This window comes from Corticium candelabrum, chromosome 1 (genome assembly GCF_963422355.1).
Source record: "Corticium candelabrum chromosome 1, ooCorCand1.1, whole genome shotgun sequence".
Taxonomy (NCBI): domain Eukaryota; kingdom Metazoa; phylum Porifera; class Homoscleromorpha; order Homosclerophorida; family Plakinidae; genus Corticium; species Corticium candelabrum.
The window spans coordinates 11,623,429-11,650,413 of record NC_085085.1 but is presented as its reverse complement, the minus strand read 5'-3'; the positions used below and the strand labels follow the sequence as shown (position 1 = coordinate 11,650,413).

General features: G+C 42.2%; 3 protein-coding genes and 1 long non-coding RNA gene across 9 annotated transcripts; 2 read left to right on the top strand and 2 right to left on the bottom strand.

Moving 5' to 3' along the window:
• Positions 1 to 114: 114 nt before the first annotated feature.
• LOC134196164 (uncharacterized) lies at positions 115 to 4,064 on the top strand. Its single transcript, XR_009972495.1, has 3 exons — positions 115 to 334; positions 401 to 460; positions 3,729 to 4,064. It is a non-coding gene; the product is annotated as an uncharacterized LOC134196164 (long non-coding RNA).
• A 2,035-nt stretch (positions 4,065 to 6,099) lies between these two features.
• On the bottom strand, positions 6,100 to 7,795 carry LOC134182055 (inter-alpha-trypsin inhibitor heavy chain H5-like). The gene is made up of 3 exons (XM_062649382.1): positions 7,583 to 7,795; positions 7,032 to 7,499; positions 6,100 to 6,954 (listed from the first exon to the last, which is right to left on the bottom strand). The coding sequence occupies exons 1-3, from the start codon at positions 7,752 to 7,754 to the stop codon at positions 6,242 to 6,244; spliced, it is 1,353 nt and encodes a 450-aa protein (XP_062505366.1). The 5' UTR covers positions 7,755 to 7,795; the 3' UTR covers positions 6,100 to 6,241.
• Positions 7,796 to 7,922: 127 nt separating this feature from the next.
• On the bottom strand, positions 7,923 to 12,215 carry LOC134182039 (SCO-spondin-like). 2 transcript variants are annotated; one of them, XM_062649370.1, is made up of 19 exons: positions 12,140 to 12,215; positions 12,003 to 12,068; positions 11,926 to 11,944; positions 11,526 to 11,855; positions 11,216 to 11,380; positions 10,984 to 11,151; positions 10,758 to 10,928; positions 10,520 to 10,687; positions 10,281 to 10,454; positions 10,040 to 10,210; positions 9,798 to 9,971; positions 9,565 to 9,735; positions 9,361 to 9,486; positions 9,128 to 9,172; positions 8,888 to 9,064; positions 8,649 to 8,819; positions 8,426 to 8,584; positions 8,238 to 8,358; positions 7,923 to 8,174 (listed from the first exon to the last, which is right to left on the bottom strand). In XM_062649370.1, the coding sequence occupies exons 1-19, from the start codon at positions 12,140 to 12,142 to the stop codon at positions 8,102 to 8,104; spliced, it is 2,652 nt and encodes an 883-aa protein (XP_062505354.1). In that variant the 5' UTR covers positions 12,143 to 12,215; the 3' UTR covers positions 7,923 to 8,101. The 2 variants fall into 2 exon arrangements, with proteins under 2 accessions (XP_062505354.1, XP_062505348.1); XM_062649364.1 differs by lacking the exon at positions 12,140 to 12,215 and having other exon boundaries at positions 12,003 to 12,133.
• A 66-nt stretch (positions 12,216 to 12,281) lies between these two features.
• LOC134182007 (A disintegrin and metalloproteinase with thrombospondin motifs adt-1-like) lies at positions 12,282 to 26,029 on the top strand. Of its 5 annotated transcripts, none has more exons than XM_062649327.1 (18): positions 12,282 to 12,420; positions 12,482 to 12,518; positions 12,587 to 12,769; positions 16,424 to 16,600; positions 17,360 to 17,530; positions 20,417 to 20,587; positions 20,647 to 20,817; positions 20,888 to 21,058; positions 21,115 to 21,285; positions 21,361 to 21,531; positions 21,608 to 21,778; positions 21,842 to 22,012; positions 22,219 to 22,389; positions 22,879 to 23,052; positions 24,719 to 24,883; positions 24,949 to 25,134; positions 25,591 to 25,737; positions 25,799 to 26,029. In XM_062649327.1, the coding sequence occupies exons 1-18, from the start codon at positions 12,355 to 12,357 to the stop codon at positions 25,942 to 25,944; spliced, it is 2,820 nt and encodes a 939-aa protein (XP_062505311.1). In that variant the 5' UTR covers positions 12,282 to 12,354; the 3' UTR covers positions 25,945 to 26,029. The 5 variants fall into 5 exon arrangements, with proteins under 5 accessions (XP_062505311.1, XP_062505304.1, XP_062505321.1 ...); XM_062649320.1 differs by having other exon boundaries at positions 16,415 to 16,600; XM_062649337.1 differs by lacking the exon at positions 16,424 to 16,600 and having other exon boundaries at positions 12,283 to 12,420.
• Positions 26,030 to 26,985: the final 956 nt, after the last annotated feature.

The following is a 26,985-nucleotide window of genomic DNA, read 5'->3' as shown; positions in this document are numbered from 1 at the left end:
TTTGTGTTGTAATGTTCCTTCCACAAAAAAAACCCCGATAGACTGTAGTGGCCGGTACACTTGCATGTTGTAGAGTGGCCCGTATATATTTTTTACTGACCCGTATATACGACAAGTTGTCTAACAAGCAGAGAGTCACAGCAATTGCCAAAGCAACTGCGGATGGTCTTTCACATGATATCAACAGTTGTGACCTCAAAGTGCCCCTTGGCTATAGTTTTGGTCTCCTCAGTCATTTTTTGTGACTAACAAACCCTGTAGACATACGGAAAGTCTTCTGTCATCACATGCGCACGGTCGACGTACAGTCAACAAGCAGAACGATATGCACCAGGTTGCTGAGGATCTTAGTTTTGTTTCTGATGTTTAATTAATCGGCAGTTTTGATCTGTACGACCAGGTCAATGTGGATTCGCTACCTATAGCTACTGCAGGAGTTGTGACCGCGCAGTGATTTCAGGTCAGTAATTACAACTTGCAGCATTTAGAGCTCGTAGAACATAGCTAGTACACGTACAGTGTATGATCTTTAGTTAGAACTTTATTACGTAGAAGCAGGCAATTTTGATGGTATCATTTGATCCAGCTGTCACACACACACACACACACACACACACACACACACACACACACACACACACACACACACACACACACACACACACACACACACACACACACACACACACACACACACACACACACACACACACACACACACACACACACACACACACACACACACACACACCACACACACACACACACACACACACACACACACAACACACACCAGGCTCGAATCCAGATGGGTGTTCAGGGGGTTGCAACCCCCTCTTTTTCAATAGGCGTGGTTTAATAATTTCATTAGAAAAGAGAAAATTAGTAACTCTATAAATAACTGCTACCAGGTGAACCCCCTTTTTCAAAAATTCCTGGATCCGGGCCTGCACACACACACACACACACACACACACACACACACACACACACACACACACACACACACACACTCACGCACAGGCCCGGATCCAGATGGGGTTTCAGGGGGTTGCAACCCCCCTTTTCAATTAGGTGTTGTTCAATAATTTCATTAGAAAAGAGAAAAATTAGTAATGCTATAAATAACTGCTACCACGTTAACCCCGTCTCAAAAATTTCTGGACCCGGGCCTACACACACACACATACACACACACACACACACACACACACACACACACACACACACACACACACACACACACCCCACACCACACCATCCCTCCATTTGCTGCTTGTGCTCCATGATTGCCATGAGGATACAGGTTGATGCAGGCCAAAACATCAAGTCTACACTGCTCAAGGTCTGTCTCAACAAAAATGCTGATGATTAAAAGACCTTGTTTGAAAGTCTGATGGCAAAATTGACATGGAATGTTTGAGGTGGTAGAATGACAATGATGGCGACTAATCAAACCTGCCTTGTTAACTGCCTGAAATGAGCAGCGAGAGTGGGTACAGTGCAGAAGACTCACAGTTTTTACAAGTTGTTGTTCTCACTGTTGTTTCTGTTATCTCTGAGGCTCTTCTTTTTTTGTCATGCACATCCCATGTGAATAACTCAGCTTTCAACACACACACACACACACACACACACACACACACACACACACACACACACACACACACACACACACACACACACACACACACGCATGCACACACACACACACACACACACACACACACACACACACACCCACACACACACACACACACTTTTGCTGCGTTCATTCCAACAAGAGACGCTGTAGGCCAAGGTCACCATAACTTATGTTGGAGGAGTGGAGGCTCTCTGACGGCAGAAGCGCTGGTGGTTGTGGAGTCCTTGTTGGTGGAATGTTGGGTGGCAGTACTGACATTTGTTAGTTGAGGGACTGACCATGCCTTTTCTGTTTTTGGTTTTATACATGACCGACACGGTTTACAGTAATGAAACAGCAACCATCACAGCTGCAATGTAGAGCAAACTTTGATGACGTTTGCCGTGCTTCACCAGTGAGTGTTGTTTGAACGCTTTTGTTTCCTGTTCATTACAAGATGGACACAGAACAGATTGGGACACCAGCCTAATTGACCTACATCGTGCGATTAGCAGGCCTTAACCCAGTATCCGGGGATTGCAGACAACAATGACAAATACGTCCACAATGAATTGAAAACATTTATCAAACTTGCTCTATGCTGTGGTTAGTTGATATCTAGCAAGGTGGAAATTCTTGCTCATTGCAAACGTCAGTTTGAGTCTTTACTTAATCAATGCAAACACGTCAGTTACAGCTGCAGCGCTACATGCTCTACCACAACAACCTCTGTGTCAAGATATGGATGTAATGCCTTTTTCTAAGGAAGAGGTGACAAAGCAGAATGTAGAAATTAAAGAGGAATGTCATTATTATGTAATTGCTGGAAAAGTGATACCAAGAATTTTTTTAATAGACTAACCGAATGAATTACAGAAGACAGACTTCAAGAGTCTTAATGTGGATTTTGCAGGGGAAGAAGGACTATTGGCATCATGTTTCTCTCAGCCAACTGATAGAAAATTGCAAAGAAAACGAAAGTTGTATATTGTTTTAGTTGACTTAATTAAGTAAGCTTTTGACTCAGAAATCGTGAGGCTGTATGGAAAGTCTTGGAGAAATGGGTTGTCCATTCAAGTTCATTAACTTAGTCAGACTACTACATGAAGGAATAACAGCTGATGTTGTATGTGAATGTGAAAAAATCTGAGCTTTTGTGTAAAAAACATGTCCAACAGGGTTGTGAATTTGTTTGCTCTCTTCCTTGCACATATGATGACAGAACTGAATCGTAATGTGGGCAGTAGAGGACTATTTGTTCTCTTGTAAAGTCGTGGTAGCAGTCATCCATAAACTCATTGATTTGTTTCCAGTGGGCGGAGCTTAATAGACCAGGAGTGGAGCAGGCGCGTGGGCTTTGCACATCTCAGTAACATCGCTCATTCTCGTATACAAAAACGTAGATAACGGAGTAACTTATACTGATCGACTTGTCTTGATAAGAACTACTCATACAAGTTAAGTTCATTTTTTGTTGGACTTCTCCTTAAAGCGAAGCAGTTTATATAGTACAAGCAAGAAAACAGGGCCAGCGGTGCTCTCCAGATGTTGGGTGGGCCAGGTCTTGCGTGACCAAGCCCCACTCACAGTGAAAGTACAAAATTGCTAATTTATTTAACCATTTGAACCAATATTCCCGGAAGTTCTCACCAAAAGCCAGTTGGTGGAAGTCTCATTTTCAAAAGTTGGGTAGGCCATGGCCCACCTGGCCCAGCCTGCTCCACCGACCCTGGAACACTATTGTTTTGAATTTGGGAAAGGTAGAACCATTTATTATGGCAAGGCTATGTACAAGACAAGCATGTATGATGTTATTGTTCATAGTAACTTCATACTTGCACTACTGTAATTGATATGTACGAGCGTATGCAGGATTTTTATGGGTTTGCAGTTAATTTCAAAGAAAAATAGTTATTTATAATATATATTGGCTCAAAATGATTTGTTTTAGTGTCAAAATTGTTAACTGATATTATCTTTAGCTAATCAAATTTATCACTTGGTCCATATACTGTCCTGAGTTGTTCTGATAATAGAAACTTTGACTACTTTTGACACTGTCTGTAATTACTTTACCTGAGTTGAAACATTGTCTGGTTATTAGGGAAGTTCTAACAAGGATATCAGAGGTAATGCAGACAACCCAGCTTCCCCATGTCACAAAGCGTCAGTTTTCTTTTTGAATAATGTATTGCAGTCGATATAAACACAATGGTGGTTTAGAGGAAGGAGCTTCACAGGTGCTATCACGTGCGTTACTTTCTATAGGTTATGTCTGCAGTCTTGGAACACATTTTGAAGAGCATAGATGTTGATTTATTAGTATCGGTAACAATGAACTAGATTACGGTTAAACAGGCAATGCCAAAGTTGTCTGGCAGTTGTCAGTGCATGTTTTAAGTTTTTCCTAATTTTGTCAATAACTATATTGAGATATGGTAATGAAACGAAACTGATGGCAAGTGGACAACATTGTACTCGCCCAAAAAATTTTAATCTTCACACCCCAACTAAGACAACCACGTGTACTCAGGCGTCGTTGCTGCAGCGTAGAGATGTAGTGTTTGCCTTTGATGTAGTGGCAAGTATGTATGATTTGGGCTGTCAGTGAGTGAACAGCTGAGAGTATATAATAGTCAGGTGAATCATCTTGTGAAGAGTTGTTTAGCGTATTCGGTAGTGTCGGGTACTCAAACTGGAACGAAGGGCACCTGCTTTTCAAAATAAGCCTTGTGAGGACACTGATTGATAATATTATTGTTTCCGTTGCATGCAATTTTTGCTATGATTTGAAAGGACACTCAATGACGTAACATGACAGTCTTCAGTTGTGACTGCATCGAGAATGTATGATCTTCATGGACTTAAGTTTTGACAGCACTTGTTCTGCTGAGCAATGCAAGTTACATGATATCCAACATATGCCACTTTGTCTTGGCGTCAAAGAAAGAAATAACTGTAACTCGATCCAATATCAAGGCATCCGCTGCAATTTTAAGTCTATGATGGTGCAATTGTATTCACAAGACTGCTAGCACTCTCCACAGGGAATCCAATTCATCTATGAATAGCATACAATGCCACGCAGCATAATAACTCGTGGGCAATGCTGTCAATTGCTTTGGCTGAACCAGCCAGCCTCTGTTTGCATTTCCATGATGTACAGTGCTAGAGCCCGTTCAGGCAATGCTGACACGTTGGGAAAATTTTTCGTTTACAGGATGCATGACATTGATACCGTATTGAAGCACGTGAGGTGTCTGAACTGTTTTAATTTGTTAGTGCACAGGACTGCTGTATTCGCTAGAAGAGGGTACATGCTGTGTTTGACATGCAAGATCCTGCCTCTTTATCAAATCAGTCCCCACCGTTCAGTACTACATTCCTGAGGAAACTAGCCTTGGTGCCAGACTGCTTTTTGCAAGTGAGGTGGAGGGGAGGGCGCAAAGAAAAGAGCTTGCTACGAGGAAACGTGCACTAAAGTCGTAAAGCAATTAGCAGGTGTCTTCATCTGAGCCTTCAAAGAAGATTTCCTCTCTATAGATGAGTCTTCAGAACTTACGTTTCCACAGTGTTCTGGATGATGCTTTTGAGACCGGAAGTGAATAGGATTACCGTTACGTTTGTACCCTGCCTATGTAGTGAGAGGCGGGTGCGGGATTGTAGAACAAATGAAAGACACTTTATTACTATAGACGCTCTGCTATATACTCTATGATACCCGAAGCTCGTGATCACATATCTAATTATAAGCTATTCTTTGGAACACTCTACACCTACAGTATACGTTCCATAGAGCAATGAAAGGGAGATGAATTCTGGAAATTTGTTCGAAATCTGTGATAAAATTATTCTAGAATAGTAGGATCAACTTGACTGCTCCTGCCTCTATTGTCAACTACTTTCCCACAGTGGCAGCATTGTCTTTACATCATTTTGCGTACCCGCCCATTTGTAGGTGGTGATTGAGAGCTCCGAGGTGAAGATGTTTGTGAGTGTTGCTTCATGGAAACCATCATTTCTTCTGTGTATGCTTGAGTTGTTCACAGACAACACACAATTAGTAGCAAGATGCCCTACTGTGAGGTACATGGTGTGAACGCACTGTTACATTGCAACTAGATGTGTACAATTAATTAGTGCACCCACATCTGTCTGTATTAACCACTGACTTGTTCACAGGATTAGTGGTAACATGCCTGAGTTTGGGGTACATGGTGTGAACACGCAACACGCTCCTCTTTGTTACACCTGCATTGATATGCGTATGATTGCAGGCCTGAACTGTGTTAATTAACGCTGGGGTGTGAAGGCAACGTTAAGGCGGTCTAGCATAGCTAGCTATCCTTTTCCATCTAGAAGAGAAAGAGTGTTCCTCGGTTTCAGCTGCAGTAGTAGCTAAGGGCAGCGTTGGAGTCAATTCTAGCCACAGCTGCGGTTTGTGGGGATGAGTGTTGATGCCATGAAAACATTGGTTGCAGTATTGCTTCTCGTGTATTGAGAATTGCCCAATGGTCAATTCACACTACTTTGAACTACATCAATGCACACAGCAACAGAAATGACAAATTCGACATACACAGAAAGATCGAACAAATGACTAACTGTTTGCTCAATCTACAAAGTATTGTCTACCGCATTGAACACTGGACGGGTGAGAATACGACGTTTTGTTTGACATAGAGACATCAACTTGTAGCTGGAATGAGACCAGTCAATGGCTCCTTTGGGATTCTTTCCTTGGATACCCCAGCACGTTGCCTCCTTGTGCCCGTGCATGTAGGGCCACCTCTTCTGTTGCAGTAGTAGAGCTCTTGTTCTACCTTGAAGTTTGAGTAAACCGAAGATGTGACCGTCTTCAGCTTCAACGATTTCGTGTTTAGAATTGAGAAATTGTCCAATGAGGCCATGAACGCGAGGTGAAAATCCCTTGTCGTTGACGACGTAGAAGCTCAAATGTCCGTCAATAAACTCGGCACGAAACTCAACCTGGAGTTTCTTGAACTTGACTGCAACGTAATCTCCCGCGTAGACGTCGACTTGTACGTCTTCATCGTAGAATTTCTTATCCACCGCCATATGATCAACTCTCACTGACTCTGGATCCGCGTTCACTCGTACCTTACAACCGTTGTCGAGTACGAATGCCAATTCTCCCATCCAGACAGAGTAATCGTCCGTTCCATCGATGTATTTAACGTTGACGGAGAGATGCGTGTCTGATATGAGATTGAAGATATCGCCACCTTTACCGTCTACTGAGAAACATAGCATGTTGCCATTGCCTAGCGGAATAGAAAATCGAGGATCGTCTCCTGCACAAGCGTCAGCTACGATACAAGAAACACAGATCATTTAACAAACAAGACGACGCTTAGACACACTGTTGGAATAGTCGTCTGTATACCTTCTTTTACAACGCTATAAGCAATGTAGCTATCGGTTTCCAATACTTTCGTTTCGTACTGTGGAATAAGGACAGGAGGCACTGTTGTAGGAGTTTGCTCGGTGCCATTGACAGTGGGTACTACTTCTGGTACTTCACCATTAGTGTTATTATTCTGACCATTCTCGTCCGGCACCGGCTCTGGCGGCACTACTAGTGGTGGCAACTCTAAAGTCAGAGTAGCACTAGGGGTACACTTGTATACCCCGGCATCGTCTTCATCCGGAATACTAAAGATGAGACTAGTTTCTGCAGGCCGAGAAGTAAGGTCAAGAACCCCAACGCGGACTTCTGGTGACAATTCTCCCTCTTGTTTAGACCACTTCAAGTCTGTAACAGTCACGTTGTAGCCAGGTCTTGTGCAAACTTTGCAAGTTAAGGTGAATCTTTCTCTGTACACGAACTCCACCTCTTCTGGATCAGCTTTAGCTACAGGACAATGTCGACGTGAGCGAACATCACGACTTTGCACGCATTGCAGAACTCGAAAGGTTTAAAACAGCAAGACTTACTTATAAGGAATGTCTTGTCGTCTCCAGGCCATTCCAGGTCTTCACAATTAAACGGTGGAGGAGTCGGCGGTACTTCTATCTCTTGCTGTACCCCATCCTTACAGACGGTTTCTTCTTGAGCCTTAGTGAAAGCTAAGATTTGAAGGAGAAGAACAATTAGCTCTCTGGTCATGGTCGCGTCGAGCTGCAAAGTGCGGCCAATTATGACGGTCTTTGTGTGGCTTGTCTGACTACATGCTCTCGATGACGCAGTAACGCCAACGCACGTTAATCAACACCTCATTAATTATCAGCACTTATGACGTGTTTGTGGCAATGACGAGTTTGTGGCAATGACGAGTTCGTTTGTCAAACTTTATTATAGCAGTTACAGAACAAAGTTACCGCTAGAATGGTGTCAACAAACTAATAACATGCAGTCACAGAACTAACACCGAAAATTCACACATTTACGACACACAGTGACAGTCACTGCCCTAAAGTCAGCAGTCTCGACTTCATTCTCTGCGGTCCTCCTACTCAACAGCCTTCTGTGACAGCGGTCTTGTAGAGAGTTGATCCTTGACTCCTATAGGTTCGGGAGTAAATAGTCCTGAGGAATAAGTTGAGCAATGACGGCAAATACTCTACACGTGTCATTGTATACTAGACGTACCTAGTTCTTGAACATCGACCGAAACCGAGAAACCCGCACGAAGTAGTATACCTTTGCCTAATTACGTCTTGAGATGAAATCAACGTGTAGACCGTGTACGGTGTAGGACCCTGGCAGGCCTCTAAATAGAAATGTCGAGTCGTTGACAAATGAAATTCTTGCAGCAATAGCTTAATTGCAAAGCTTACGGTTACAGCAACTTTTTGTTTCTTGAGGAAGGCCAAAAGACAGACAAGGAGTTCCTCCATGCAGCGGAGGATTGCAATGTCGTGTTCGCTCAGTAGTACCTCTTCCGCAAGTTCTAGAGCATTGAGCCCATGACGTCCACGTAGTGTAAAAGCCATCCACTAATCAATGCACAAAGGTCACTCACTAACGAGTACACAGCAAATGTATACAGCGTGAAGATACCCGGGCATTCGAATTTATTGCAGAGCCTTGATTCAGCTTCGTTGCCACTGCAGTCTGCGCCGTCATATTTTGGAGCTGGATTGTTGCACTCCCTAGTTCTTCCTTGTGATCCGGTATCGCAAGTTTTACTGCAGAATTCATATTCTGTCCACGCACCCCAGTTTCCGTTCACTGCATATTTCCACACAACCATCAACTTTCTGAAAGCTATGGTGTATGTCATCTACTCGTATACGTACCTGGACACTTGTGTGTGTTACACAGCTCTTCTTCCATTCTAGTGGACGGATCATTACATGGTTTGCCTCCAAAATCAGGTGCTGGATTGTTGCACAATCTATTTCGAAAACGCCTGCCGGTCTCACAGGGTTCGCTGCACTCAGACCACGTATTCCATTGTCCCCAGTTGCCGTCAACTACCATAAAGTTACTAATCTTTGTACCAATAGCCAAACTATATTTTTCAACAAAAATCAAACCTGGGCATTGGACATGGGCACACGTTTGGACATCTACTTCTGGACCTGTCACAAATATGAATTACCCACAACAACAAAGACCGCCAAGTTACTGCCGATATTGCAAGAGACGTGTTAGTGTGTGTGTGTGTGTGTGTGTGTGTGTGTGTGTGTGTGTGTGTGTGTGCGTGCGTGTGCGGTGTGCATGCGTGAGTTCGTGCGTGCATGTGTGTGTGTGTGTGTGTTCTACACACCTTGACAGCAAAGTCCTCCGTGTCTTGGCAGAGGATTGGTGCATTCTCTGGTTCTGTTTTGCTTTCCTCCTTCGCATGTTGATGAGCAGGGAGACCAAATACTCCACCAAGTCCATCCTCCGTCGACTTTACAAACATAGACAACAAGAAAACATGCACGTTGTCCTTTCTACCAAAAATTACTTAGGTTACGAATATATGTACCAGGACATGGTTGTTTGTTGCATTCGCAAGTTCTTCGAGAGTGTCCACCACAGAAGAGACCATCATAACGAGGTTGGGGACTGTTGCATTCACGGAAACTTTCCCTTGTGCCACCTTCGCAGCTCGCCGTGCAAGGAGAAAACACTGACCACGGACTCCATCCACCGTCCACTACACCGCAACTCCTCAATATTACAGTCGTGCTCACTGCATGTATGTTGTGAAGGTTTTACCTGGGCAATTCCTGTCACCTGGGCAAGGTGCCCATTCTGTTGCTGGACCTGGGCACTCCGTTCCGTTGTACCTCGGTGCAGGATCGTTACATACACGCGAGCGATTTCTTCCACCTCTGTCACACGTTGTAGAGCAGTGACTCCATTCCGTCCAGTAGCTCCATTCACCATTCACTGGACATCGAGTTAGTATGAACGCAATTGAAATACATTTAAAATAGTACTCGTTATTTTGTAATCACCTGGACATTCCTGAGTGTTGCACTGCGTGGATTCAATGTAATCTCCTGGACAAGGGAGACCATCAAAGTTTGGTGGTGGATTATCACATTTTCTGGTTCGCTGGTATCGAGAGCCACCACAAGATCTTGGACAGTCAGTATAGGCAGTCCAAGCGCTCCATTCGCCGTTTACTATCAAAACAAATAATGATTGATCTTACAGTCCAGGTTGACACATTAGAAGAGATATGTATGGTTTCACCTGGGCATTTAGAAATTGAGCACGGAGCCGCTTCTGACTTTGGTCCAGGGCAAAAGAGACCACCGTTTTGGGGAGGAGGATCGTCACACAATCTAGTTCGATTTTTGTAGTAGCCTTTACCACAAGCAGGACATGTAGTACTCCATGAGCTCCAAAAGCTCCATTCTCCATCAACTAGGCAATTTACAACAAAAATATTAAGTTTTAATATGCCTTGTGGCTTTGAGCAGCATAGATACCAGGACACGGTTGATCGTTGCATGCTTCAATTGCCGCTTCAAGTCCAGGACAGGGTTCACCTGTACCCCTAGGCACTGGGTCATCACATTTACGGAACTTTTGCTGATGACCCCCACCGCAAGGTTTAGTACAGACTCCTTCTGACCAGGTACTCCAGCCCCCGTCCACTTTAAACAAGAAACGTGTTCACCAGTTAGAACCCTTGAACAAAGAGTACGTCTGTCAAGCATGTCATACCAGGGCATTCATTGGGAGAGCAGTCTTCTGTGTCTATGTCAAACCCACTGCAATTGCGCCCATTGCACGACGGTGGAGGATTGTCGCACTTCCTTCTTCTAATTCGCCTGCCACCTCCACATGTCACTTCACACTGTGCCCAACTCGTGTATGCGCTCCATGTGCCATGTACTAAACCAAAACGAATATTATTCACTGTCGTCATTTACTATCGCGGCTGTATTACTTGGACAGCATTCTGTGTTGCATTGCTCGAATTTGTTTGGGTTTCCATAACAGTTATCGCCACCGTATTGTGGTGCTGGGTTGTCGCATTCCCGCGTGAGAATGCGAAATCCACCTCCGCATGATTTTGAGCACGGCTGCTCGGTCCATTCACTCCATGCACCGTGAACTGGCAAAGGAAAAAGACAAACCAGCATGTCTAAAAACGCCGGATTGCTAGTGGAATAGACTACCTGGACAAGGAGGGTCTCTTTCGCACGCAGCCGTTTCACTGTCCAAGCCTACACAATCGTTTCCTCCATTGGATGGTATTGGATTGTCACAGGATCTTACTCTTGAGTGTCTACACGTGTCAGAACACGCAGACCAGCTCTGCCATTCTCCCCATTCTCCATCAACTGTACGTACACATTTGCCATTAATTAATGAATATAAGACCTGCTAACTTAACTTTAAATAGGCAAGCACGCACGGTCCAATCACGGGAGACGTGAGCAGTTTAAATAATTAGCTAAAGTCCATATGTTTTGTAAACAGTTGTACCTGGACAGCTTCCCAGATTGCAGTCTTCATCTTGCACTTCACAAACTTTAAGGTCGCCTGGGGGACCACATATTTTCTGTCTGCTTCTGGTACCAGGACCACATTCTTGAGAACAGTCACGCCAAGGAGTCCACTCTTCGATATAATTGGTATCATTTGTCGCAGGAGCTGTAGTTGCAACTGTTTCTGTTCCACAGTTCGCGCATGAACCATCACTCAGTGCCAACGACTCCCCGTTGTCTTTATCACAGCACTCGGCATATAGTATCAAAGAATCGGCGGCAGGATTGCCCTTCGTATAGTCACAGTTCGCGATATCAAAGCAAACACCTGGAACATGAATTATGGGTCTGCCCTTGTCTTCTATTGACTTCCAACGATGTGATTCAAAGTTTCTTACCTGGTTCTGTTGGCTGGCTCTAAGCACACAAAGAAATGAAGGAACTTAAAGTAACGTACAACATAACCCACTCTTACCTCGCACGTAGAAAAGGACAAAGAAATGCAGATAACTGCAATAAGACGACGAATCGTAATACGCATCTGTTTGGGCATCAAAAGAAAAAACCAAAAGCGATGTTTAGGCAAGAAGAGCACAAGTAACACAGACCTACCATTGTCTTCCTAGAGCAACTTTGTGTGTATTAACACTGGGAGCAATTAGTTCTTGCACTAGCACTGTGGCTTCACATCAAAACGTATGACGCATGTGATAAGTCATCAATTAACTGACTAATGAGGTGTGCACTGATGATGTAACACGAGATTGCCTACACATTGTTGTAGTCAGACCGCTAATCAATACCGTTAACTCATTCCGAGGTCGTCAATGATGTTTCTTCATCGCCTTTTGCTCTTCTGTCTGCTCTCTGCTGTTTCGATCGCAATCCCGCAGGTGGTGCAAGTTACATAATACTTACTCGCCTGCAATCTCTAGGTGTTGTTGTCTGTTTTAGAGATTTAGGAGAAGTGATCATGAGACACCTGCTGGAGGTAACGTGCGGACTCACAGCTTTGTAGTACAATGTTTCAGTTTTTTGTTTGTTTCGTTTCTAACTAAGACGATCAGCCAGTTGACGGTGGTTGGTCAGAATGGAATCTATGGTCAAAGTGTTCGAAATCGTGTGGAACAGGTGGCAAATTTCGCTCTAGATCTTGTACAAATCCCTCTCCATCACATGGGGGCAAAGTCTGCGAGGGATCGGGACTAGGCTTTGTCAGCTGCAATGAACATTCATGTGAAGGTGTGTATAGTATCTATCTAGTAATCTCAGAACACAATCGTGCGTGTGTAGAACCGTTTACACATCGCATGAATTGTGGGTGTCAATCTATTTTGTGTTAGCGGAAATTCTTATTACTCTTAGCTGTGGAGTTGCGCGTGTGGGTGACAGAGATGTAGACGTGCTCGTTTCGGTGAAAAAAGATGTAGGCGTGTAGGGTTCGCGGCTTGGTGTAGGCGTGTACTAGCTGATGTAGGCGTGTACTAGCTGATGTAGGTGTGTACTGGCTGATGTAGGCGTGTACTAGCCGCGTGTTGGTGACTAAGATGTAGGCGTCTATGATTCCTAACAACTTTTGCTTAATTAATCATCTCTTTACCTCATTGCATATCAATTAATTAAGGGATGATGTCTAATGACGTCTAATGACGTCTGACAGGAGCTGATTGTGTCAAACCACAACGGATATGACGTTTTGGTAAACACTTAAGTGGGTCCACCCAGGAGTAAGTAGTAACAGGAAGTGGTCAGTGCTGGTTCCAAATGGGGTGCCAATCTACTTGAGAGCACGTCTTCTTGTTTCGAACAAGTCAGGTATTGTTTGTTCTCTTTCACGCTTTGCATAAGCGTCATCAGTGTGGCAGAGTAGACCACAACTGTAACCACTTTTTGAAATCTTACCAGTGACATAGCAAAACGGAAATGAGAGTGATGTATTAGGAGATGGTGAAAGGAAACTATGGTATGAGTATGACTGTTTTGTTTCCATCTTCATTCCAAGTAGTTAAAGCCACGGCTATTCTTTGATTTTTGGGCTTCTTGTATCTAAAATTACTTGAAGCACTACTTGTACTTAGGCAAGTTGGACGGTGGGGATTACTCTAACGCAGCACACACACACACACACACACACACACACACACACACACACACACACACACACACACACACACACACACACACACACACACACACACACACACACACACCAGGTGGACCTTCACAACTTTGAATTATTGAACCAGCCCTTTACCATTTGAACCAGTCTGGAATAAACACAACATCAGACAGCTATTTGCAACCCAAATCTTGGAGTTGCTATGTCCATGCAGGCATAACTTCAAAATCGCTACTTTGGCTTAGAATTTCTGTCTTCATCTTATCCCCAATCTGTATTGCTGCTTAGGTGATCAGCTGATTGACATTTTTGTAGGCCATCTTGTAAAAATGCCTTAATTAACGTAATATCTAAACAATGCCACTCTGTGAAGGACGTTACTTTCAATACATTGTTGGTGGGTGATAAAGGGAGTTTACAAGAGCGAAAGTGTTGTTCATAGAGTAACAAGCGTCCTGGTGATGATTATCACCCCAACTCTTATTTGGCCGCCTTGCATTCTTCTACTTACCACTGTTCCTAGCATGTAAATTTCTAACATTTACAATTATTGTCCGGATTCAGCTGTCGCTCTGGGGAAGATGGAATGCTCTTCAAATACAAAGATGAGGTGGTTGCCATTAGTAAAGTGGTCTTTCAATTATATCAGCTGAAACCTATGGTTCTTTGACTCCTGCTAGTCTTAGTACATTGAAAACAAAACATCAAAAGTATTGCCTGCTAGTAGTAGTTTGTTTTCACAAGCATACTGTAATCTAATGCAGCAACTGCCTTCGAATGTTTGGATGATGTAAGTAAACTAATGATAGACGTTGATCTTAGTGATTGGGATTTGCCAGATGTCGGAGGTAGTAGCTATAGTGTTCCTCAAAAAAGTTTGACGAGTCTCTTAGACAGAATGCCTAGGGAAAGTGTTCCCTGATAGGAAGAAATGTCTCCATGCAGAGGACCGCTTTTCCTAGGAAATATGACTCCCTATATATGTTAAAGTTTCTTGAATGTAAAACTTGATGAGGAAGAAGAGCAATGAGAAAGGGTTTATTTTTCATAACACTGACTCCAAATGCCTCTCACATTGTCAAAGAGAGGTAAACAAATTTATAGAGATAGGGTTGTTCATTTTTGGTAATCCATTTGGTTGTAATTGATGACCACAGTAATGGACTAATGTGGATTTGCCTACTTTTGAAGATTTGCTTGTTGTATCTTTAAAGATTAAAATTACTAAAATAATCTGTCTATGCCCGCCTGCCTGCCTGCCTGCCTAACTTACCCCATGAACTGGGAAGAAAGGCAGGGCTCATTGAAGGAATATGAGTAGATGCAGAGTTTATGTCACATTCACGACGACGTGTTTCTGTGACTCTCCAAAAATGCAATAAGAAAGTCTCTTTGAGAAAAGTGTCTAAGTTGTCAACGAACAGACTAATGGAGGATAATGTAGGTAGCAGAGATGGATACAGTCAGTGCTTCACACATTGAAATAGTTGAACTTGTTTATGAAGCACTTTCTTTTAATCATTGAAAAAAATCATGTATTCTAGTGTGTAGAGATGATGTATCCTAATAAAATAACCTGCCTGCCTGCCTGCCTGCCTGCCTGCCTGCCTGTCTGTCTGCCTGCCTGTCTGTCTGCCTGCCTGTCTGTCTGTCTGTCTGTCTGTCTGTCTCTCTGTCTGTCTGTCTGTTTGTCTGTCTGTCTGTCCAATACATATGTTTTCAACATTGAAATCTACATACAACACAACTAAGCAACTCTACTGTCCCAATCGCACATACCCTCTATCAAACTAAAAATCTACTGTGTGTTTGTCTGTCTGTTTGTCTGTCTGTTTGTCTGTGTCTGTGTTTGTAATCAGTGCTTGTGGAGACACAATTCATTGCTTCAAGTTATTTATCAACAATTCATGCCAGAGTCATGGAGCATGCCTATCGATCTTCCTAATAAGTTTCACCCACTCTATCTAAGATTTATCGAACTGCTTACTTTACTCTGACTTTTCATATAATAGTACTTTTAGTCACATATTATCATCTGTGAATTAACAGTGTCACTTGCCCAGAAACAACACAACGATCCTGACAGCTAGCTGCTCTCAGACTTTGTGTACATATGGGGAATCGTCTGAACAACTCGTTGCCGATTCTCTGCTTCTGTGGCTGTCTGGACCGTAGGTTTCCTGCAGGAAGATACCTGGCCTTGTATCTTTGTTTTAGCAAGTTTTAGTATTTGGTGAGAGTTCTACTTTAATTGAAGTCCCTAGTTTGGACTTTGTAGTTAAGTTCATTACACCTAAAATGATGCAGCTGTCTTACTTGCACCAATCAACCTAAGTGTCGTGCTGCTTGTTTTTGTTGCTTGTTTATCATTATTGTATGCGAAACATGTCTACATAGAATGAAGGACCTCTTTTTTTACATAGCACTGCATGCCGTTTGGTTGCAATGGTTCGCTGTTATTGTAGTTTGTTTGATATACATGTACATTTGCCGTATTCTATTAATTAAGTTACATTTTGTCTTCCAAGTAGCATTTCAATTACTAGTAGTATGTGGACAGTATCTGGTGGTGTTGTTGTTTTGATTGGACTACAGTGTGTTGTACTGTAGTGACAGGGGTCACAGGTAGTCACGTAGGGCCATGCAGCAAGGAGAATATACAAACTGTCTGTATTGGCTTTCTTTTGTCTGTTTGTTTGTCTACCTGTCTGTTTATCTACTTAATCATGATTACAATATGTTTGTGGAAAACTGTTTTCTTATGTCAGCTCCATTAGTTGTAATTCATGGCGGATTTGGGAGCTGGTCAAACTGGTCGCCATGCAGTGAAACGTGTGGAGGTGGACAAACCCTTCGAACAAGGTTTTGTAACAACCCAACTCCTTCCAATGGAGGAAGACCATGTGAAGGGAAATTTTTAGACGTTGGCGTTTGCAACAACATTTCTTGTTCAGGTTTGTGTGTACATGTCTTGTGTGCATGTGTGTGTGTGTGTGTGTGTGTGTGTGTGTGTGTGTGTGTGTGTGTGTGTGTGTGCGCGTGTGTGTGTGTGTTCACACGTGTATGTGCGTGCATGCGTGCATTTCTGTGCATGGTTTTGCTTGTTTCTTTGCTTTGGGTGATATTGCATTTTACGCTATAGTACTTTGGGACTTGTATCACAATTACAATTGAGTTTCAGTGATCTAGCAAGTGGTAGTATTTTGATATGATTATTGAGCATTTTAGTGTTTGAAATTCTTGCTCACTTGCTTGCCAATGGTGAGTTTAGCTCGTAGTTATACCTAGGTATTGTTAGGTCATGAGTTTTGTTGCCAACCTTGAAGTTCCATGTAGACAGATAGTAGGTATGTTCATTCTATGGTAATTGAGTTAGGGTTAGAATTTTGCACATTTGCAAGTGATAGTTGGTTTCCATTTGGTTTGCAAGTTTACTAAGAAATCAATGGTGGCAATCAGAGTTGGTTTTGAAAGTATTAAATATAACTGAAATGTTTGTAGCAGCTTAGAGAGTTATAAACTACAATTTAACAGCAGCAATTAGTCATAAATACATTTACATAAATATAGCTAGTCTTGCATACCTTACGCTTCCCACTCTCATACTTCCAATTAAGCAAGTGTGAGGGCAGGAAAGGGTCTGGCTACGCGAGACTAGTCCTGAACCAGTGTAAATGATGGATAAAGAGTGAAGTGACTTTTGTTCTTTTTAGTTGATGGTGGTTGGACAGAGTGGACAGATTTTTCACAATGTACTAAGTCATGTGGGTTTGGCTCTCAAATACGGTCAAGAACATGTACGAATCCAGAGCCAAAGCACGACGGCAAACCTTGCTTTGGACCTAGAGAAGAAGCAATAGAGTGCACCATTGATGATTGTCCAGGTTGGTGGAGACATATAGTTATTTTTATTGCTTACAGTTTATGTTTGGGGGAAGATGACAATACACAAAGGTTGGATAAAAGTGACACTAGCTAAAGCCCTGTCCACACTGGCAACTGGATTGCTATCGGTGATCCAGCCGCAATGCTGTCCACACTTGCAACTGGATCGCAATCCGATTGCGATAAATCCAATCCACATCGCGAGGTGGTTTTGATCACAATCGGTTGAATCCTATTAGAAGTAGTGGGCATTATCTCCACGTATGCTACGTGTGTAGTCGGAACATCTAGCACTCCTCACTGGTCTTTGTTCTTGCTCACCTTATGTCATTGTATCAATGCTTTCCGCAAGCAAAGAAGCCACACGTGCATATCAGTCATCAGTCACGTGACATCAAAATGAGGCGGAGGTAGCGTGCAGTGTGGACGCTCTCTATCCGGATCGGATCGCAATCAGATCACGATCCATTCTGGTGTGGACAGGGCTTAAACAGCAAGTGAATAGAATCCCAGAAAAGCAGAGCTTTGCATTTGTTGATGCATAATAATGTAGACAGTGCTGGTTCAATTGGTTGGTTAATGCGCTGTTTACACAGCCATCGCAAAGAAGAGAAATGTTCTCACTAAGAAGATTAGTCCACGCTTCATAGAAAAAATACATTACCTGAAAGAGCATCTGTTAATTTAAGTTTTAAAGTGATTACATTTTTACGAGAAGAATCGTAAGAGGCTTTGCCGAAATGGTTTGTTTGGGGATGTTGGATGGTTTTACAATGAATTAGGTGATCAGACTATATACAGATCACTTTGATTTTGACCATCTGAGTATGAGATTGAGCAGTATTAAGGTGACATCCTCCAAACTGAGGTGCATCATAGTGAGTTTGTCTTCTGACTGAGATGTCAACCAGATGGTGAGATGTACTGGATAGCTGAGCGGCAGTGGGTACCAGTCTCAGGGAATGAGGTCACTTTGTGTCTCAAGAGGATAGATAGGGCACTGAAAGTCTCATGGATTATATCACAATATGGTTTTTGGGTTAATTTAAATGTACGACATGTCTTTCTTTTGACGACAATTTGACTTGTAACTACAATCTTCTGTTTCAGGACTTGCTCTGTGCCCGATTAGTTATCTAAGGGAACAACCATCCTGATACTTAACAATGACAAGACTGGCTAGGCCAAGAACTATTGGCTTATCACGTGTCTGTCTGTTTTTATAAGACCCTTACCTCAGTTATCAATCAGAAGATTGCGAGGCATTTTGGTTTCGGGAAGCCTCACAACGTCAGAGCAGAAGGGTTTGCATGGAGTTCCTTTGGTGCAAAGGATAAATTGCTTGCTTACCAAAGACTGTAAAACCAGGCATGGGTATTGCATGGTTTGGGTGGATAGTACATATTGGGATACCCATACACCACAATACTTGCTGACAACGACAGTATTCGTATTTGACTTGCTTTACAGAGCACTTATTTGTGAGTATTGTTAGCTATACAATGTACTCCAACTACAGTGGTGGAGGTATACGGAACAATTGTAAAGCAATATTATGATTGTACTGGAATTTTATTGCACCTGTGCTTATAAACTTTTGTACACTAGTCCTGATTACAGATCTTTGCAGCTGCTACCAAGACCTGCGTGTAGCACAAACTGTTGAGCAAGTAGTAAAGCATGCCTTGAACATGCTATACATGATTGCTTTGCAGATAATGTGTCTTAGAATTGCAATATTAAACTGTACAGCACATGCATTTATGCATGTCTCAATGACTATTGATACGGTTTTAACTAAGGCTCAAGCAATTTGAAGCATTATTATAAGATCCGAAAGTACTGCTGGCAACTTACCAAATGAAGACCATGAACAACTCGGTTATCTCAGGAAAGATCCCTGAAGAGGTGGCACAGCGCCACGCAAAGTTTGCTAATTTACCCATTTTTATCAGTAAAATGAGAGTCTTTCAACAAGTAGCCTGTCTCAGGGACAAGAAAACGTTATTTTCTTTTAACAAATTTACTTGGACATTTATATGGATGATGACGTTGGCAGTGTGTGTGCATTAGAAAGTGCAGAAGTAAATTGTATGTGGGTTTGTGAGTCTCAGGCTCAGTCTCAGTGGTGTAGTTTTAGGAACTATGGGACTATAGACACAGTAGTCAAATTTGTCTGGACATAATTTCAGGCTATTGCAATCTGCAACACTTACAGCATTGTACTCGTTAGCACTATATTTCAATGTGCTACAATCTATTATATGCATATGATCTATTTTATTAACAGCCAAATTGGTTTAGTAGATCTTGGCAAGGTAATTCTTTTGGTATTGTAATTTACTGTCCTGATCTGATTCAAGATGAATGCAGTATAGTAATGTGCATATGCACACAAACAAGCAAACAAATAAAGATTGAACATTAAGGGTATCTTTGTCCATGTGTGCATGCTATACTAACAAAGATGTTGGGTGTTGACTCTCAACTTGATACTCATTAGTCAAGAGGTTACCAACTGTTGTTAGTTAATGTACACACGTCCACAATGAATCTTTTTGCTAATTTAATTTTGAGACCAGCTAAGCTAAACTTCTACAAGCACTCTGGGATATTTTTCCTTAATTTTAATTGCATAAAATATTTGAATTAATTTTCAATGTAATAGTAATTTTTCAATCTTTAAATTTACTTGCTTTTACAATTTTCTTTCAAAGTTCTAAGTTTGGATACATTTCTTTGGGAAGGGCATATTATTTTTCTTATGTTATAACATTCAAGTAACATTTTGTACAGAATGTACACATACACTAGTGTTTATCACTCCATTGTAGGAATATCTTATTAGCTGCTTTGTTTATCTAACTCAAATGCTTAAATTGCAGTAAATGGTGAATGGAGTTACTGGTCCAATTGGACTAGTTGCACAGTGAGTTGTGGTGGAGGGCTGCGAAATCGTACTAGAGTGTGCAATAATCCAGTACCAGCCTATGGTGGTCGTGACTGTTCGGGATACAGCTGGCAGAATGAAACATGTTCTGAACGTCCATGCCCAGGTAATGGTCATAATTGCATTTTTTGCACAGATGCATGGTAAGTTTTTCCTTTGTTACAGTTGACGGAAAATTTAGCAGCTGGTCAAATTGGACGTTTTGCTCTGCAACCTGTGGAGGTGGAGTAAGACGGCGGGTACGATATTGTGATGATCCTTCTCCATCTTTTGGAGGAAGAAACTGTACTGGTCCTTGGTTGGAAACTGGTGAATGCAATGATGAGGTGTGCCCAAGTCAGTGCTTAAAATTTCTGAACTCAGTAGTTTTGTAGTTATCTTATTTCTGTTTGTGTCTTTTTTGTAGTTGATGGGAAATGGAGTGAATGGGAAGATTGGAGTGATTGCTCAAAGTCATGTGGAACGGGCTTTCACATTAGGCAGCGGCACTGTAACAATCCAGCTCCACAGTTTGGTGGGCTAGAATGTCCTGGATTTGCTAGTGAAAATGATACATGCAATGTTCACTTTTGCCCAGGTTTACGATGTTAGGCAAATTGTTGCTAATGTTTTTGATAACATGGTCTGTGACAGTGAATGGTTCCTGGAGCGACTGGACAAGTTGGACTGATTGCTCAGAGTCATGTGAGGGTGGCATTCAATACCGATCTCGGTTTTGTGACAACCCAAGACCTAATCATGATGGCCTTGATTGTGTGGGAAGTGACCAAGAGAATAGACCTTGCAATCAGCAACAATGTCCACGTACAGTTTTGAACATTGATAAAATAGTGGCAGTTCCTATGTTGTTATGTATGTCATTTTTGCTGTAATTTACAGTTGATGGAGGATGGGGTACGTGGATGTCGTGGTCTACATGTACAGCCACTTGCAATGGTGGCACACAGAGTCGGTCAAGATTGTGCAACAATCCCAAACCACAATTTGGAGGGTTGGAATGCCCTGGACATGGGTCAGAAGATAATCCATGTGGCACATCAAATTGTCCAGGTGACTACAGTAGCAGAGTTGCTGTAAAACAAATTTCAATTTATCTTATATTAAATTATTAAATGTATATATGCAGTTCATGGAGGGTGGAGTAGTTGGACTCAATATTCAAAGTGTAGCAAGTCATGTCTGGGAGGTCTTCAATGCAAATATCGTTACTGCAATAATCCTACTCCACGCTATGGTGGGAACACATGTTCTGGAGAACCACGAAACTGTATTCTGTGTAATGTTTTTGATTGCCCCGGTCAGTAGTCTGAGTTACTTTGGTATTTCTAATTCTAATCTGTTGTGTTTGCATGCTTGTCAGTTGATGGTGCTTGGGGAAGTTGGTCACAATGGTTGAAATGCACTCTCAGTTGCGGTGGAGGCACCAAACAAAGATCACGTAAGTGTGATAACCCTGCTCCAGAAAATGGAGGCAAAACTTGTGATGGTTCTGCTGAAGAAGAAGGACAGTGCAATCAGGAATCGTGTCCAGGTGTGAACAAAACGTGTTTGTGTGTGTGTGTGTGTGTGTGTGTGTGTGTGTGTGTGTGTGTGTGCGTGTGTGTGTGTGTGTGTGTGTGTGTGTGTGTGTGTGTGCGTGTGTGTGTGTGTGTGTGTGTGTGTGTGTGTGTGTGTGTGTGTGTGTGTGTGTGTGTGTGTGTGGCTGTGACTATGACTATGATAGATGTTATTTATTAGTTGATGGAGGTTGGACTGACTGGTCAACATGGAGTTTGTGCAGTGTAACTTGTGGTGGAGGTGGTGCTGTCAGAAGGAGATTTTGCACGAATCCTTCTCCACTGCATGGTGGAAGGTACTGCGAGGGTGATGAACTAGAAAATGCAACATGCAGCACTACTCCATGTCCAGGTATCAACAAGACAAACGTTGCATTACACGACCATCATTTTAAATTTTCTCATTGCATAATCTTACATTACTTTTTTGTAGGGTAATATGTTTATTCCTTTTTGTAAATGTTATTTCTCAATGTAGATTGCTAATTAAGATAGCAATTTTGGCAAATACGTTCTATATGTATTGCAAATTTTGGAATGTTGTTCGTCTGATTACTGCTCTTAATCTATAACAGGTTTATGATTTTAGGGAAGTGAGCTGGACAAACTATTGAGATCTTAATAATACTTTATCATTTTATTCAATATTTTATCTAGTTAATAATGTTGTCTTGGCGTTTGACGTTGACTTATTTTCAAAGCAGAGGATGCTTCGTTTGCATTTTAAGTGCAAATTGGTTTGCATGCATGTCTTCAACGTTTTGTGGCAGTAAGGTTTTGTAGTTGAGTGTGCTCAGTGTTAGTGATGGATAAAGAGTAAAGTCGTGTGTGTGCTTGTTAGTTGATGGTGGTTGGGCAGAGTGGACAGACTATTCAGAATGTACAACGACATGTGGGTTTGAAGGCAATCAACAACGTACAAGATCATGTACAAATCCAGAGCCAATGTACAAAGGTGAGCCTTGCAATGGACCTGCTGCAGAAGAAAAGTCATGTCCAAACAAAAATTGTCCAGGTAAGTGGAGACGTACCTATACTGATAGTAATCTCGAGTAGCATTTTAATCAATTTATTTTTGGAAAGAGAAAGACGTAGAACAAAACTAAATTGGTCAAATGACAGACCACAGAGCAAAGTGCTACAGATGCGCTTTAATCCTTTCGACACAAAGTGCCGTCGCCATGGCACACACCGCAATTATCAATGACAGACTTAAAGCACATCGTGCTAATATACAAGTCATTTTAAAATTGCTGTAGCTTTATTACTGTACTGCTAAGAGGGTGGTTAGTTCATGGGCATTCTCACGTGGGAATCAAAACAAAAACGAATATTTATAGTGGGAACTCAAGGACAATCATCTTTTTCCATGATCTAAATGTCTCTGGCTACTGTAATACAGACGAATTGATCCTATTGTGGCCTGGCGCATTGATGAGGAATTTCGTGCGCATATATATATATATATATATATATATATATATATATATATATATATATATATATATATATATATATATATATATATGGAGTCGACGTTCATGCTCTCTGCTTATAAACGTCTTGGATGAGGGTCACTGGGTTTTTCCTGAGAGGCAAGAACGTACCCTTCACTCATTCATTCGATGTTTGCGTGCACTGTACTCGAGGAGACGGATACAGCTATCTAGAGGCGCTGGCTGTAGTATCCATGACGTCTTACTGGAAGGAAGTACCTGGTTGATGTTGTGGGGTATCTATAACAGCAGTGGCTCGTTTACGCGTTGTAGGGCCATTTTACAGGCAAGCCACGTTGCAGCGAGAGTTTTATTAGAAGCGATTTAGTTAGATTGAGGGTCCTATTCAGGGGTGGCGAAAGCTCCTTTGGATTGGGGGGTTAGAAATTTCATAACTGAGTACCGCCGTTTTGATTTAACTGAATATGGTTGGTTTGTCATTGAATAATCTGTGACAGAAGTAGCCAGAGCAGCATGCACACAAATTATCACGACATTGTGTATCAAGCAAGTCACCTGCAACACCATCCAATAGTATTTCTGCTTGCAAGCAACAAAAATTGCAAAGTATTTTTACGATAATCGTCCAATATTGAAGGGACGATGCCCTCCAATTGCGATATTAGAGGGGCAGGGAGTGGCTGCCCAGTTCTTTCTTTCCCGGTTCCGCCGAGCCTGCTATTGTGGGAAAGGTAGCGTATACAATGAAGGTTGGGACATCATTGCTAACTTTGCTGAATATCGAGCATTCGTTGCGTTGAGATTTGTTGTAGTGAGGCTCCACCATACCAGTAAACAATCAAACAAGTTGCCTTCGACGGTCCTCAAACCTTTGAAATTGGTTCTTGAGAAAAGATTGTCGAACTTGTTTGTGTGCTATGGTGGCTCACATCAGGGAACTTTGGTATAGCAGTTTGATGACCTTACTGCGTAGGACTGACCATGTACTAGATTTGCCGTTTGCTGTAAACACCAAAGCTTTATTTATATCTGTGTAAGTTTGGCAATTTTGCTAATAAACTTATCTGAAACACCGAGTTAGTAACAGTTTGCGTTTGATTGTGTTTTTTGCATGTATACGCATCGTGGTCGGTATGACATGTAAACGCTTTTTACTGAGTAAAGAGGGTTTACACAATATGTTTGTGTCATTGAAAATGGATAATATAATGTCTCATTTGCTAGTTGATGGCCAATGGGCTGAGTGGTACTTGTCGGAAAGATGCTCGCAGACATGCAATTATGGGACTGCGGGATACCGACGTATCTGCTGGCCACAACCAAAGTACGGAGGTAAACCTTGTGTGGGCAGTGATACAGAAACCCGAGTTTGCTATCTGCTAAAATGTCGTACGTAACGTTTTCTAGAATGTAAGGTAGTGTAGACTTGCTGACACTTTCTGTGGTGTATGTAGCACCTATTGATGGAGTGTGGATGCTATGGTCTACATGGTCAGCTTGTTCTAGTGCTGTTTGCAGGTCTGCAAATCTATACTCGAGAAGAACAAGGCAACGAACATGTACTGAACCTCAACATGGCGGAAAACCATGCTCTGGAGATGCAACACAAGAGCAGGAATGCAGCGTTAGTTGCACACGCAGTAAGTGATTCACACTGTACGTGCATATAAGAACGCTCCAACAAAATTTTCAATTCCTGTTATTGTGAACTGCATGAGAAAACATAACGTTAGCTATTGCATCAGCCTAAGAATAGGAGCATCAGTTAGTTATAGGCAAATTGAGTGGAATACTTAGCTAGACGAGGCTGTAAGGCCCACTTAAACAACAATGCAACGTATTAACTAAGAACATTGCTGATTGCTGATGATATTTGAGATGCTATTTTCAATTTCGTCATGAAATGTCAATAATTCTATTTTGAAAATGAAATTTTGCTGAAAATGACTATTCATTGCACTCTAGATGTTTTGCTTTGTGCTCTTGATATTAGATATGGACAGATTATAAAAGTGTAAATTTGTAAAGTGTAAAGTGTAAATTTTGGATTTGATTGATTTATTTTAATTCTTTAATATGAAGTGTGATATGTGCAGGTTGGTCAACTTGGTCGGCACAGGAACACACAAACGTGTGCTTTACCAATGGCTACGTGGGAAGTTCTCGAAACAGAACCTGTGTGCACGGATCCCTAACAGATTGTCCCGTTGTCGAGAGACGTTCTTGGATGCCATGTTCTACAAGTATGAATATGCCTTTTGATCTTCGTGTTCTTAGTCTAACAATACGGCATATATGTGCTAGAGTTTACATCTTGTTCCGCTATTGAATCCTATCGTGGATGGATGCTGAATAATGGCCCGATAGGCCCGGTATCGGGTACATATTATTCGATGTATAATGAAGACAAGGAAGTTGTATATCAACAGTGCCAGTTTGGCTGCTGTTGATTGAATGCGCGACGATGACTCGTAAGTCTAGACGTGAACAATAGACTCGATGTACTTTGCAATGAATGTTGAAATTGCTTACGCAGTTGGTGGTGTGCAATCGTGCGGCAAATACACGAAAGACGTATGCGTACTGCATGTGTATTTGGTATAAGAGGAATGAACATGCAAGCCCTCAAGCATGCTGCACAGAGTCCTAGATAATCTCAATGGCCCCCGAGGCCGGTCTAACGTGCGCTATGAGGCGTGGTCACACGGTACCGGGTACCGTAGCTTCTTACCACGTGCGATAGAAGACCCCTGTAGGGTATAATAACATGATATCTATCCATGTATCTAACGTGAGAAGCAGAGAAGCTGTTTACCACACGTTCCTCGATAACAATCCAACCGTTCGTCAAAGGTAGAGTCGTGCACCAATTATCGAACACTGGCGTACGGAAACCAGACGAAGATTACTTGTATCTAAAGTAGAGAGTAGTCACACGGTAACACGACGTGCTAGATTCAGCTTGATCACTTGGCGTATTGCTGTTCACGGTGACAAAATAGAACGTCTACTGCTTTCCCGGACACTCCCATCAAAATTTTAATATCGGGCAGGCGTCGGTTTTTGCTACGGTAACACAGTTCACTGTCCGTAATTTAAAATAATAGGTACATGTCTCTTCTACTCGCAGTGATAACAACAGATCGGCAGCTTTGCACGTTGCTCTTCAGGAAAACAAGAGGGGCGGGTCTTGTTCTCTAGTATCGAGTTTGCTTGATACTAGCTCAAATAGTCGAGAACCGAGATGAATTGTGTTAATACTGACTGCATACGTTTTGTAAATGCCCGACGAGCATGAAGAGCTTTTGACTCATCTCAGACTGTATCGAAAGAATTAGCTAGATATGGCCGTCCACAAACAAATGAATGAATCTACAGGTGCTGAACTGAGAACATTTATAGCCCTGAACATCGCCATCGCTCGCGAACAAATGAATCTAGAGACGACGGCAGCAGATAGCCTCGTGTAGCCAGACCCTAACGCCGCGTCA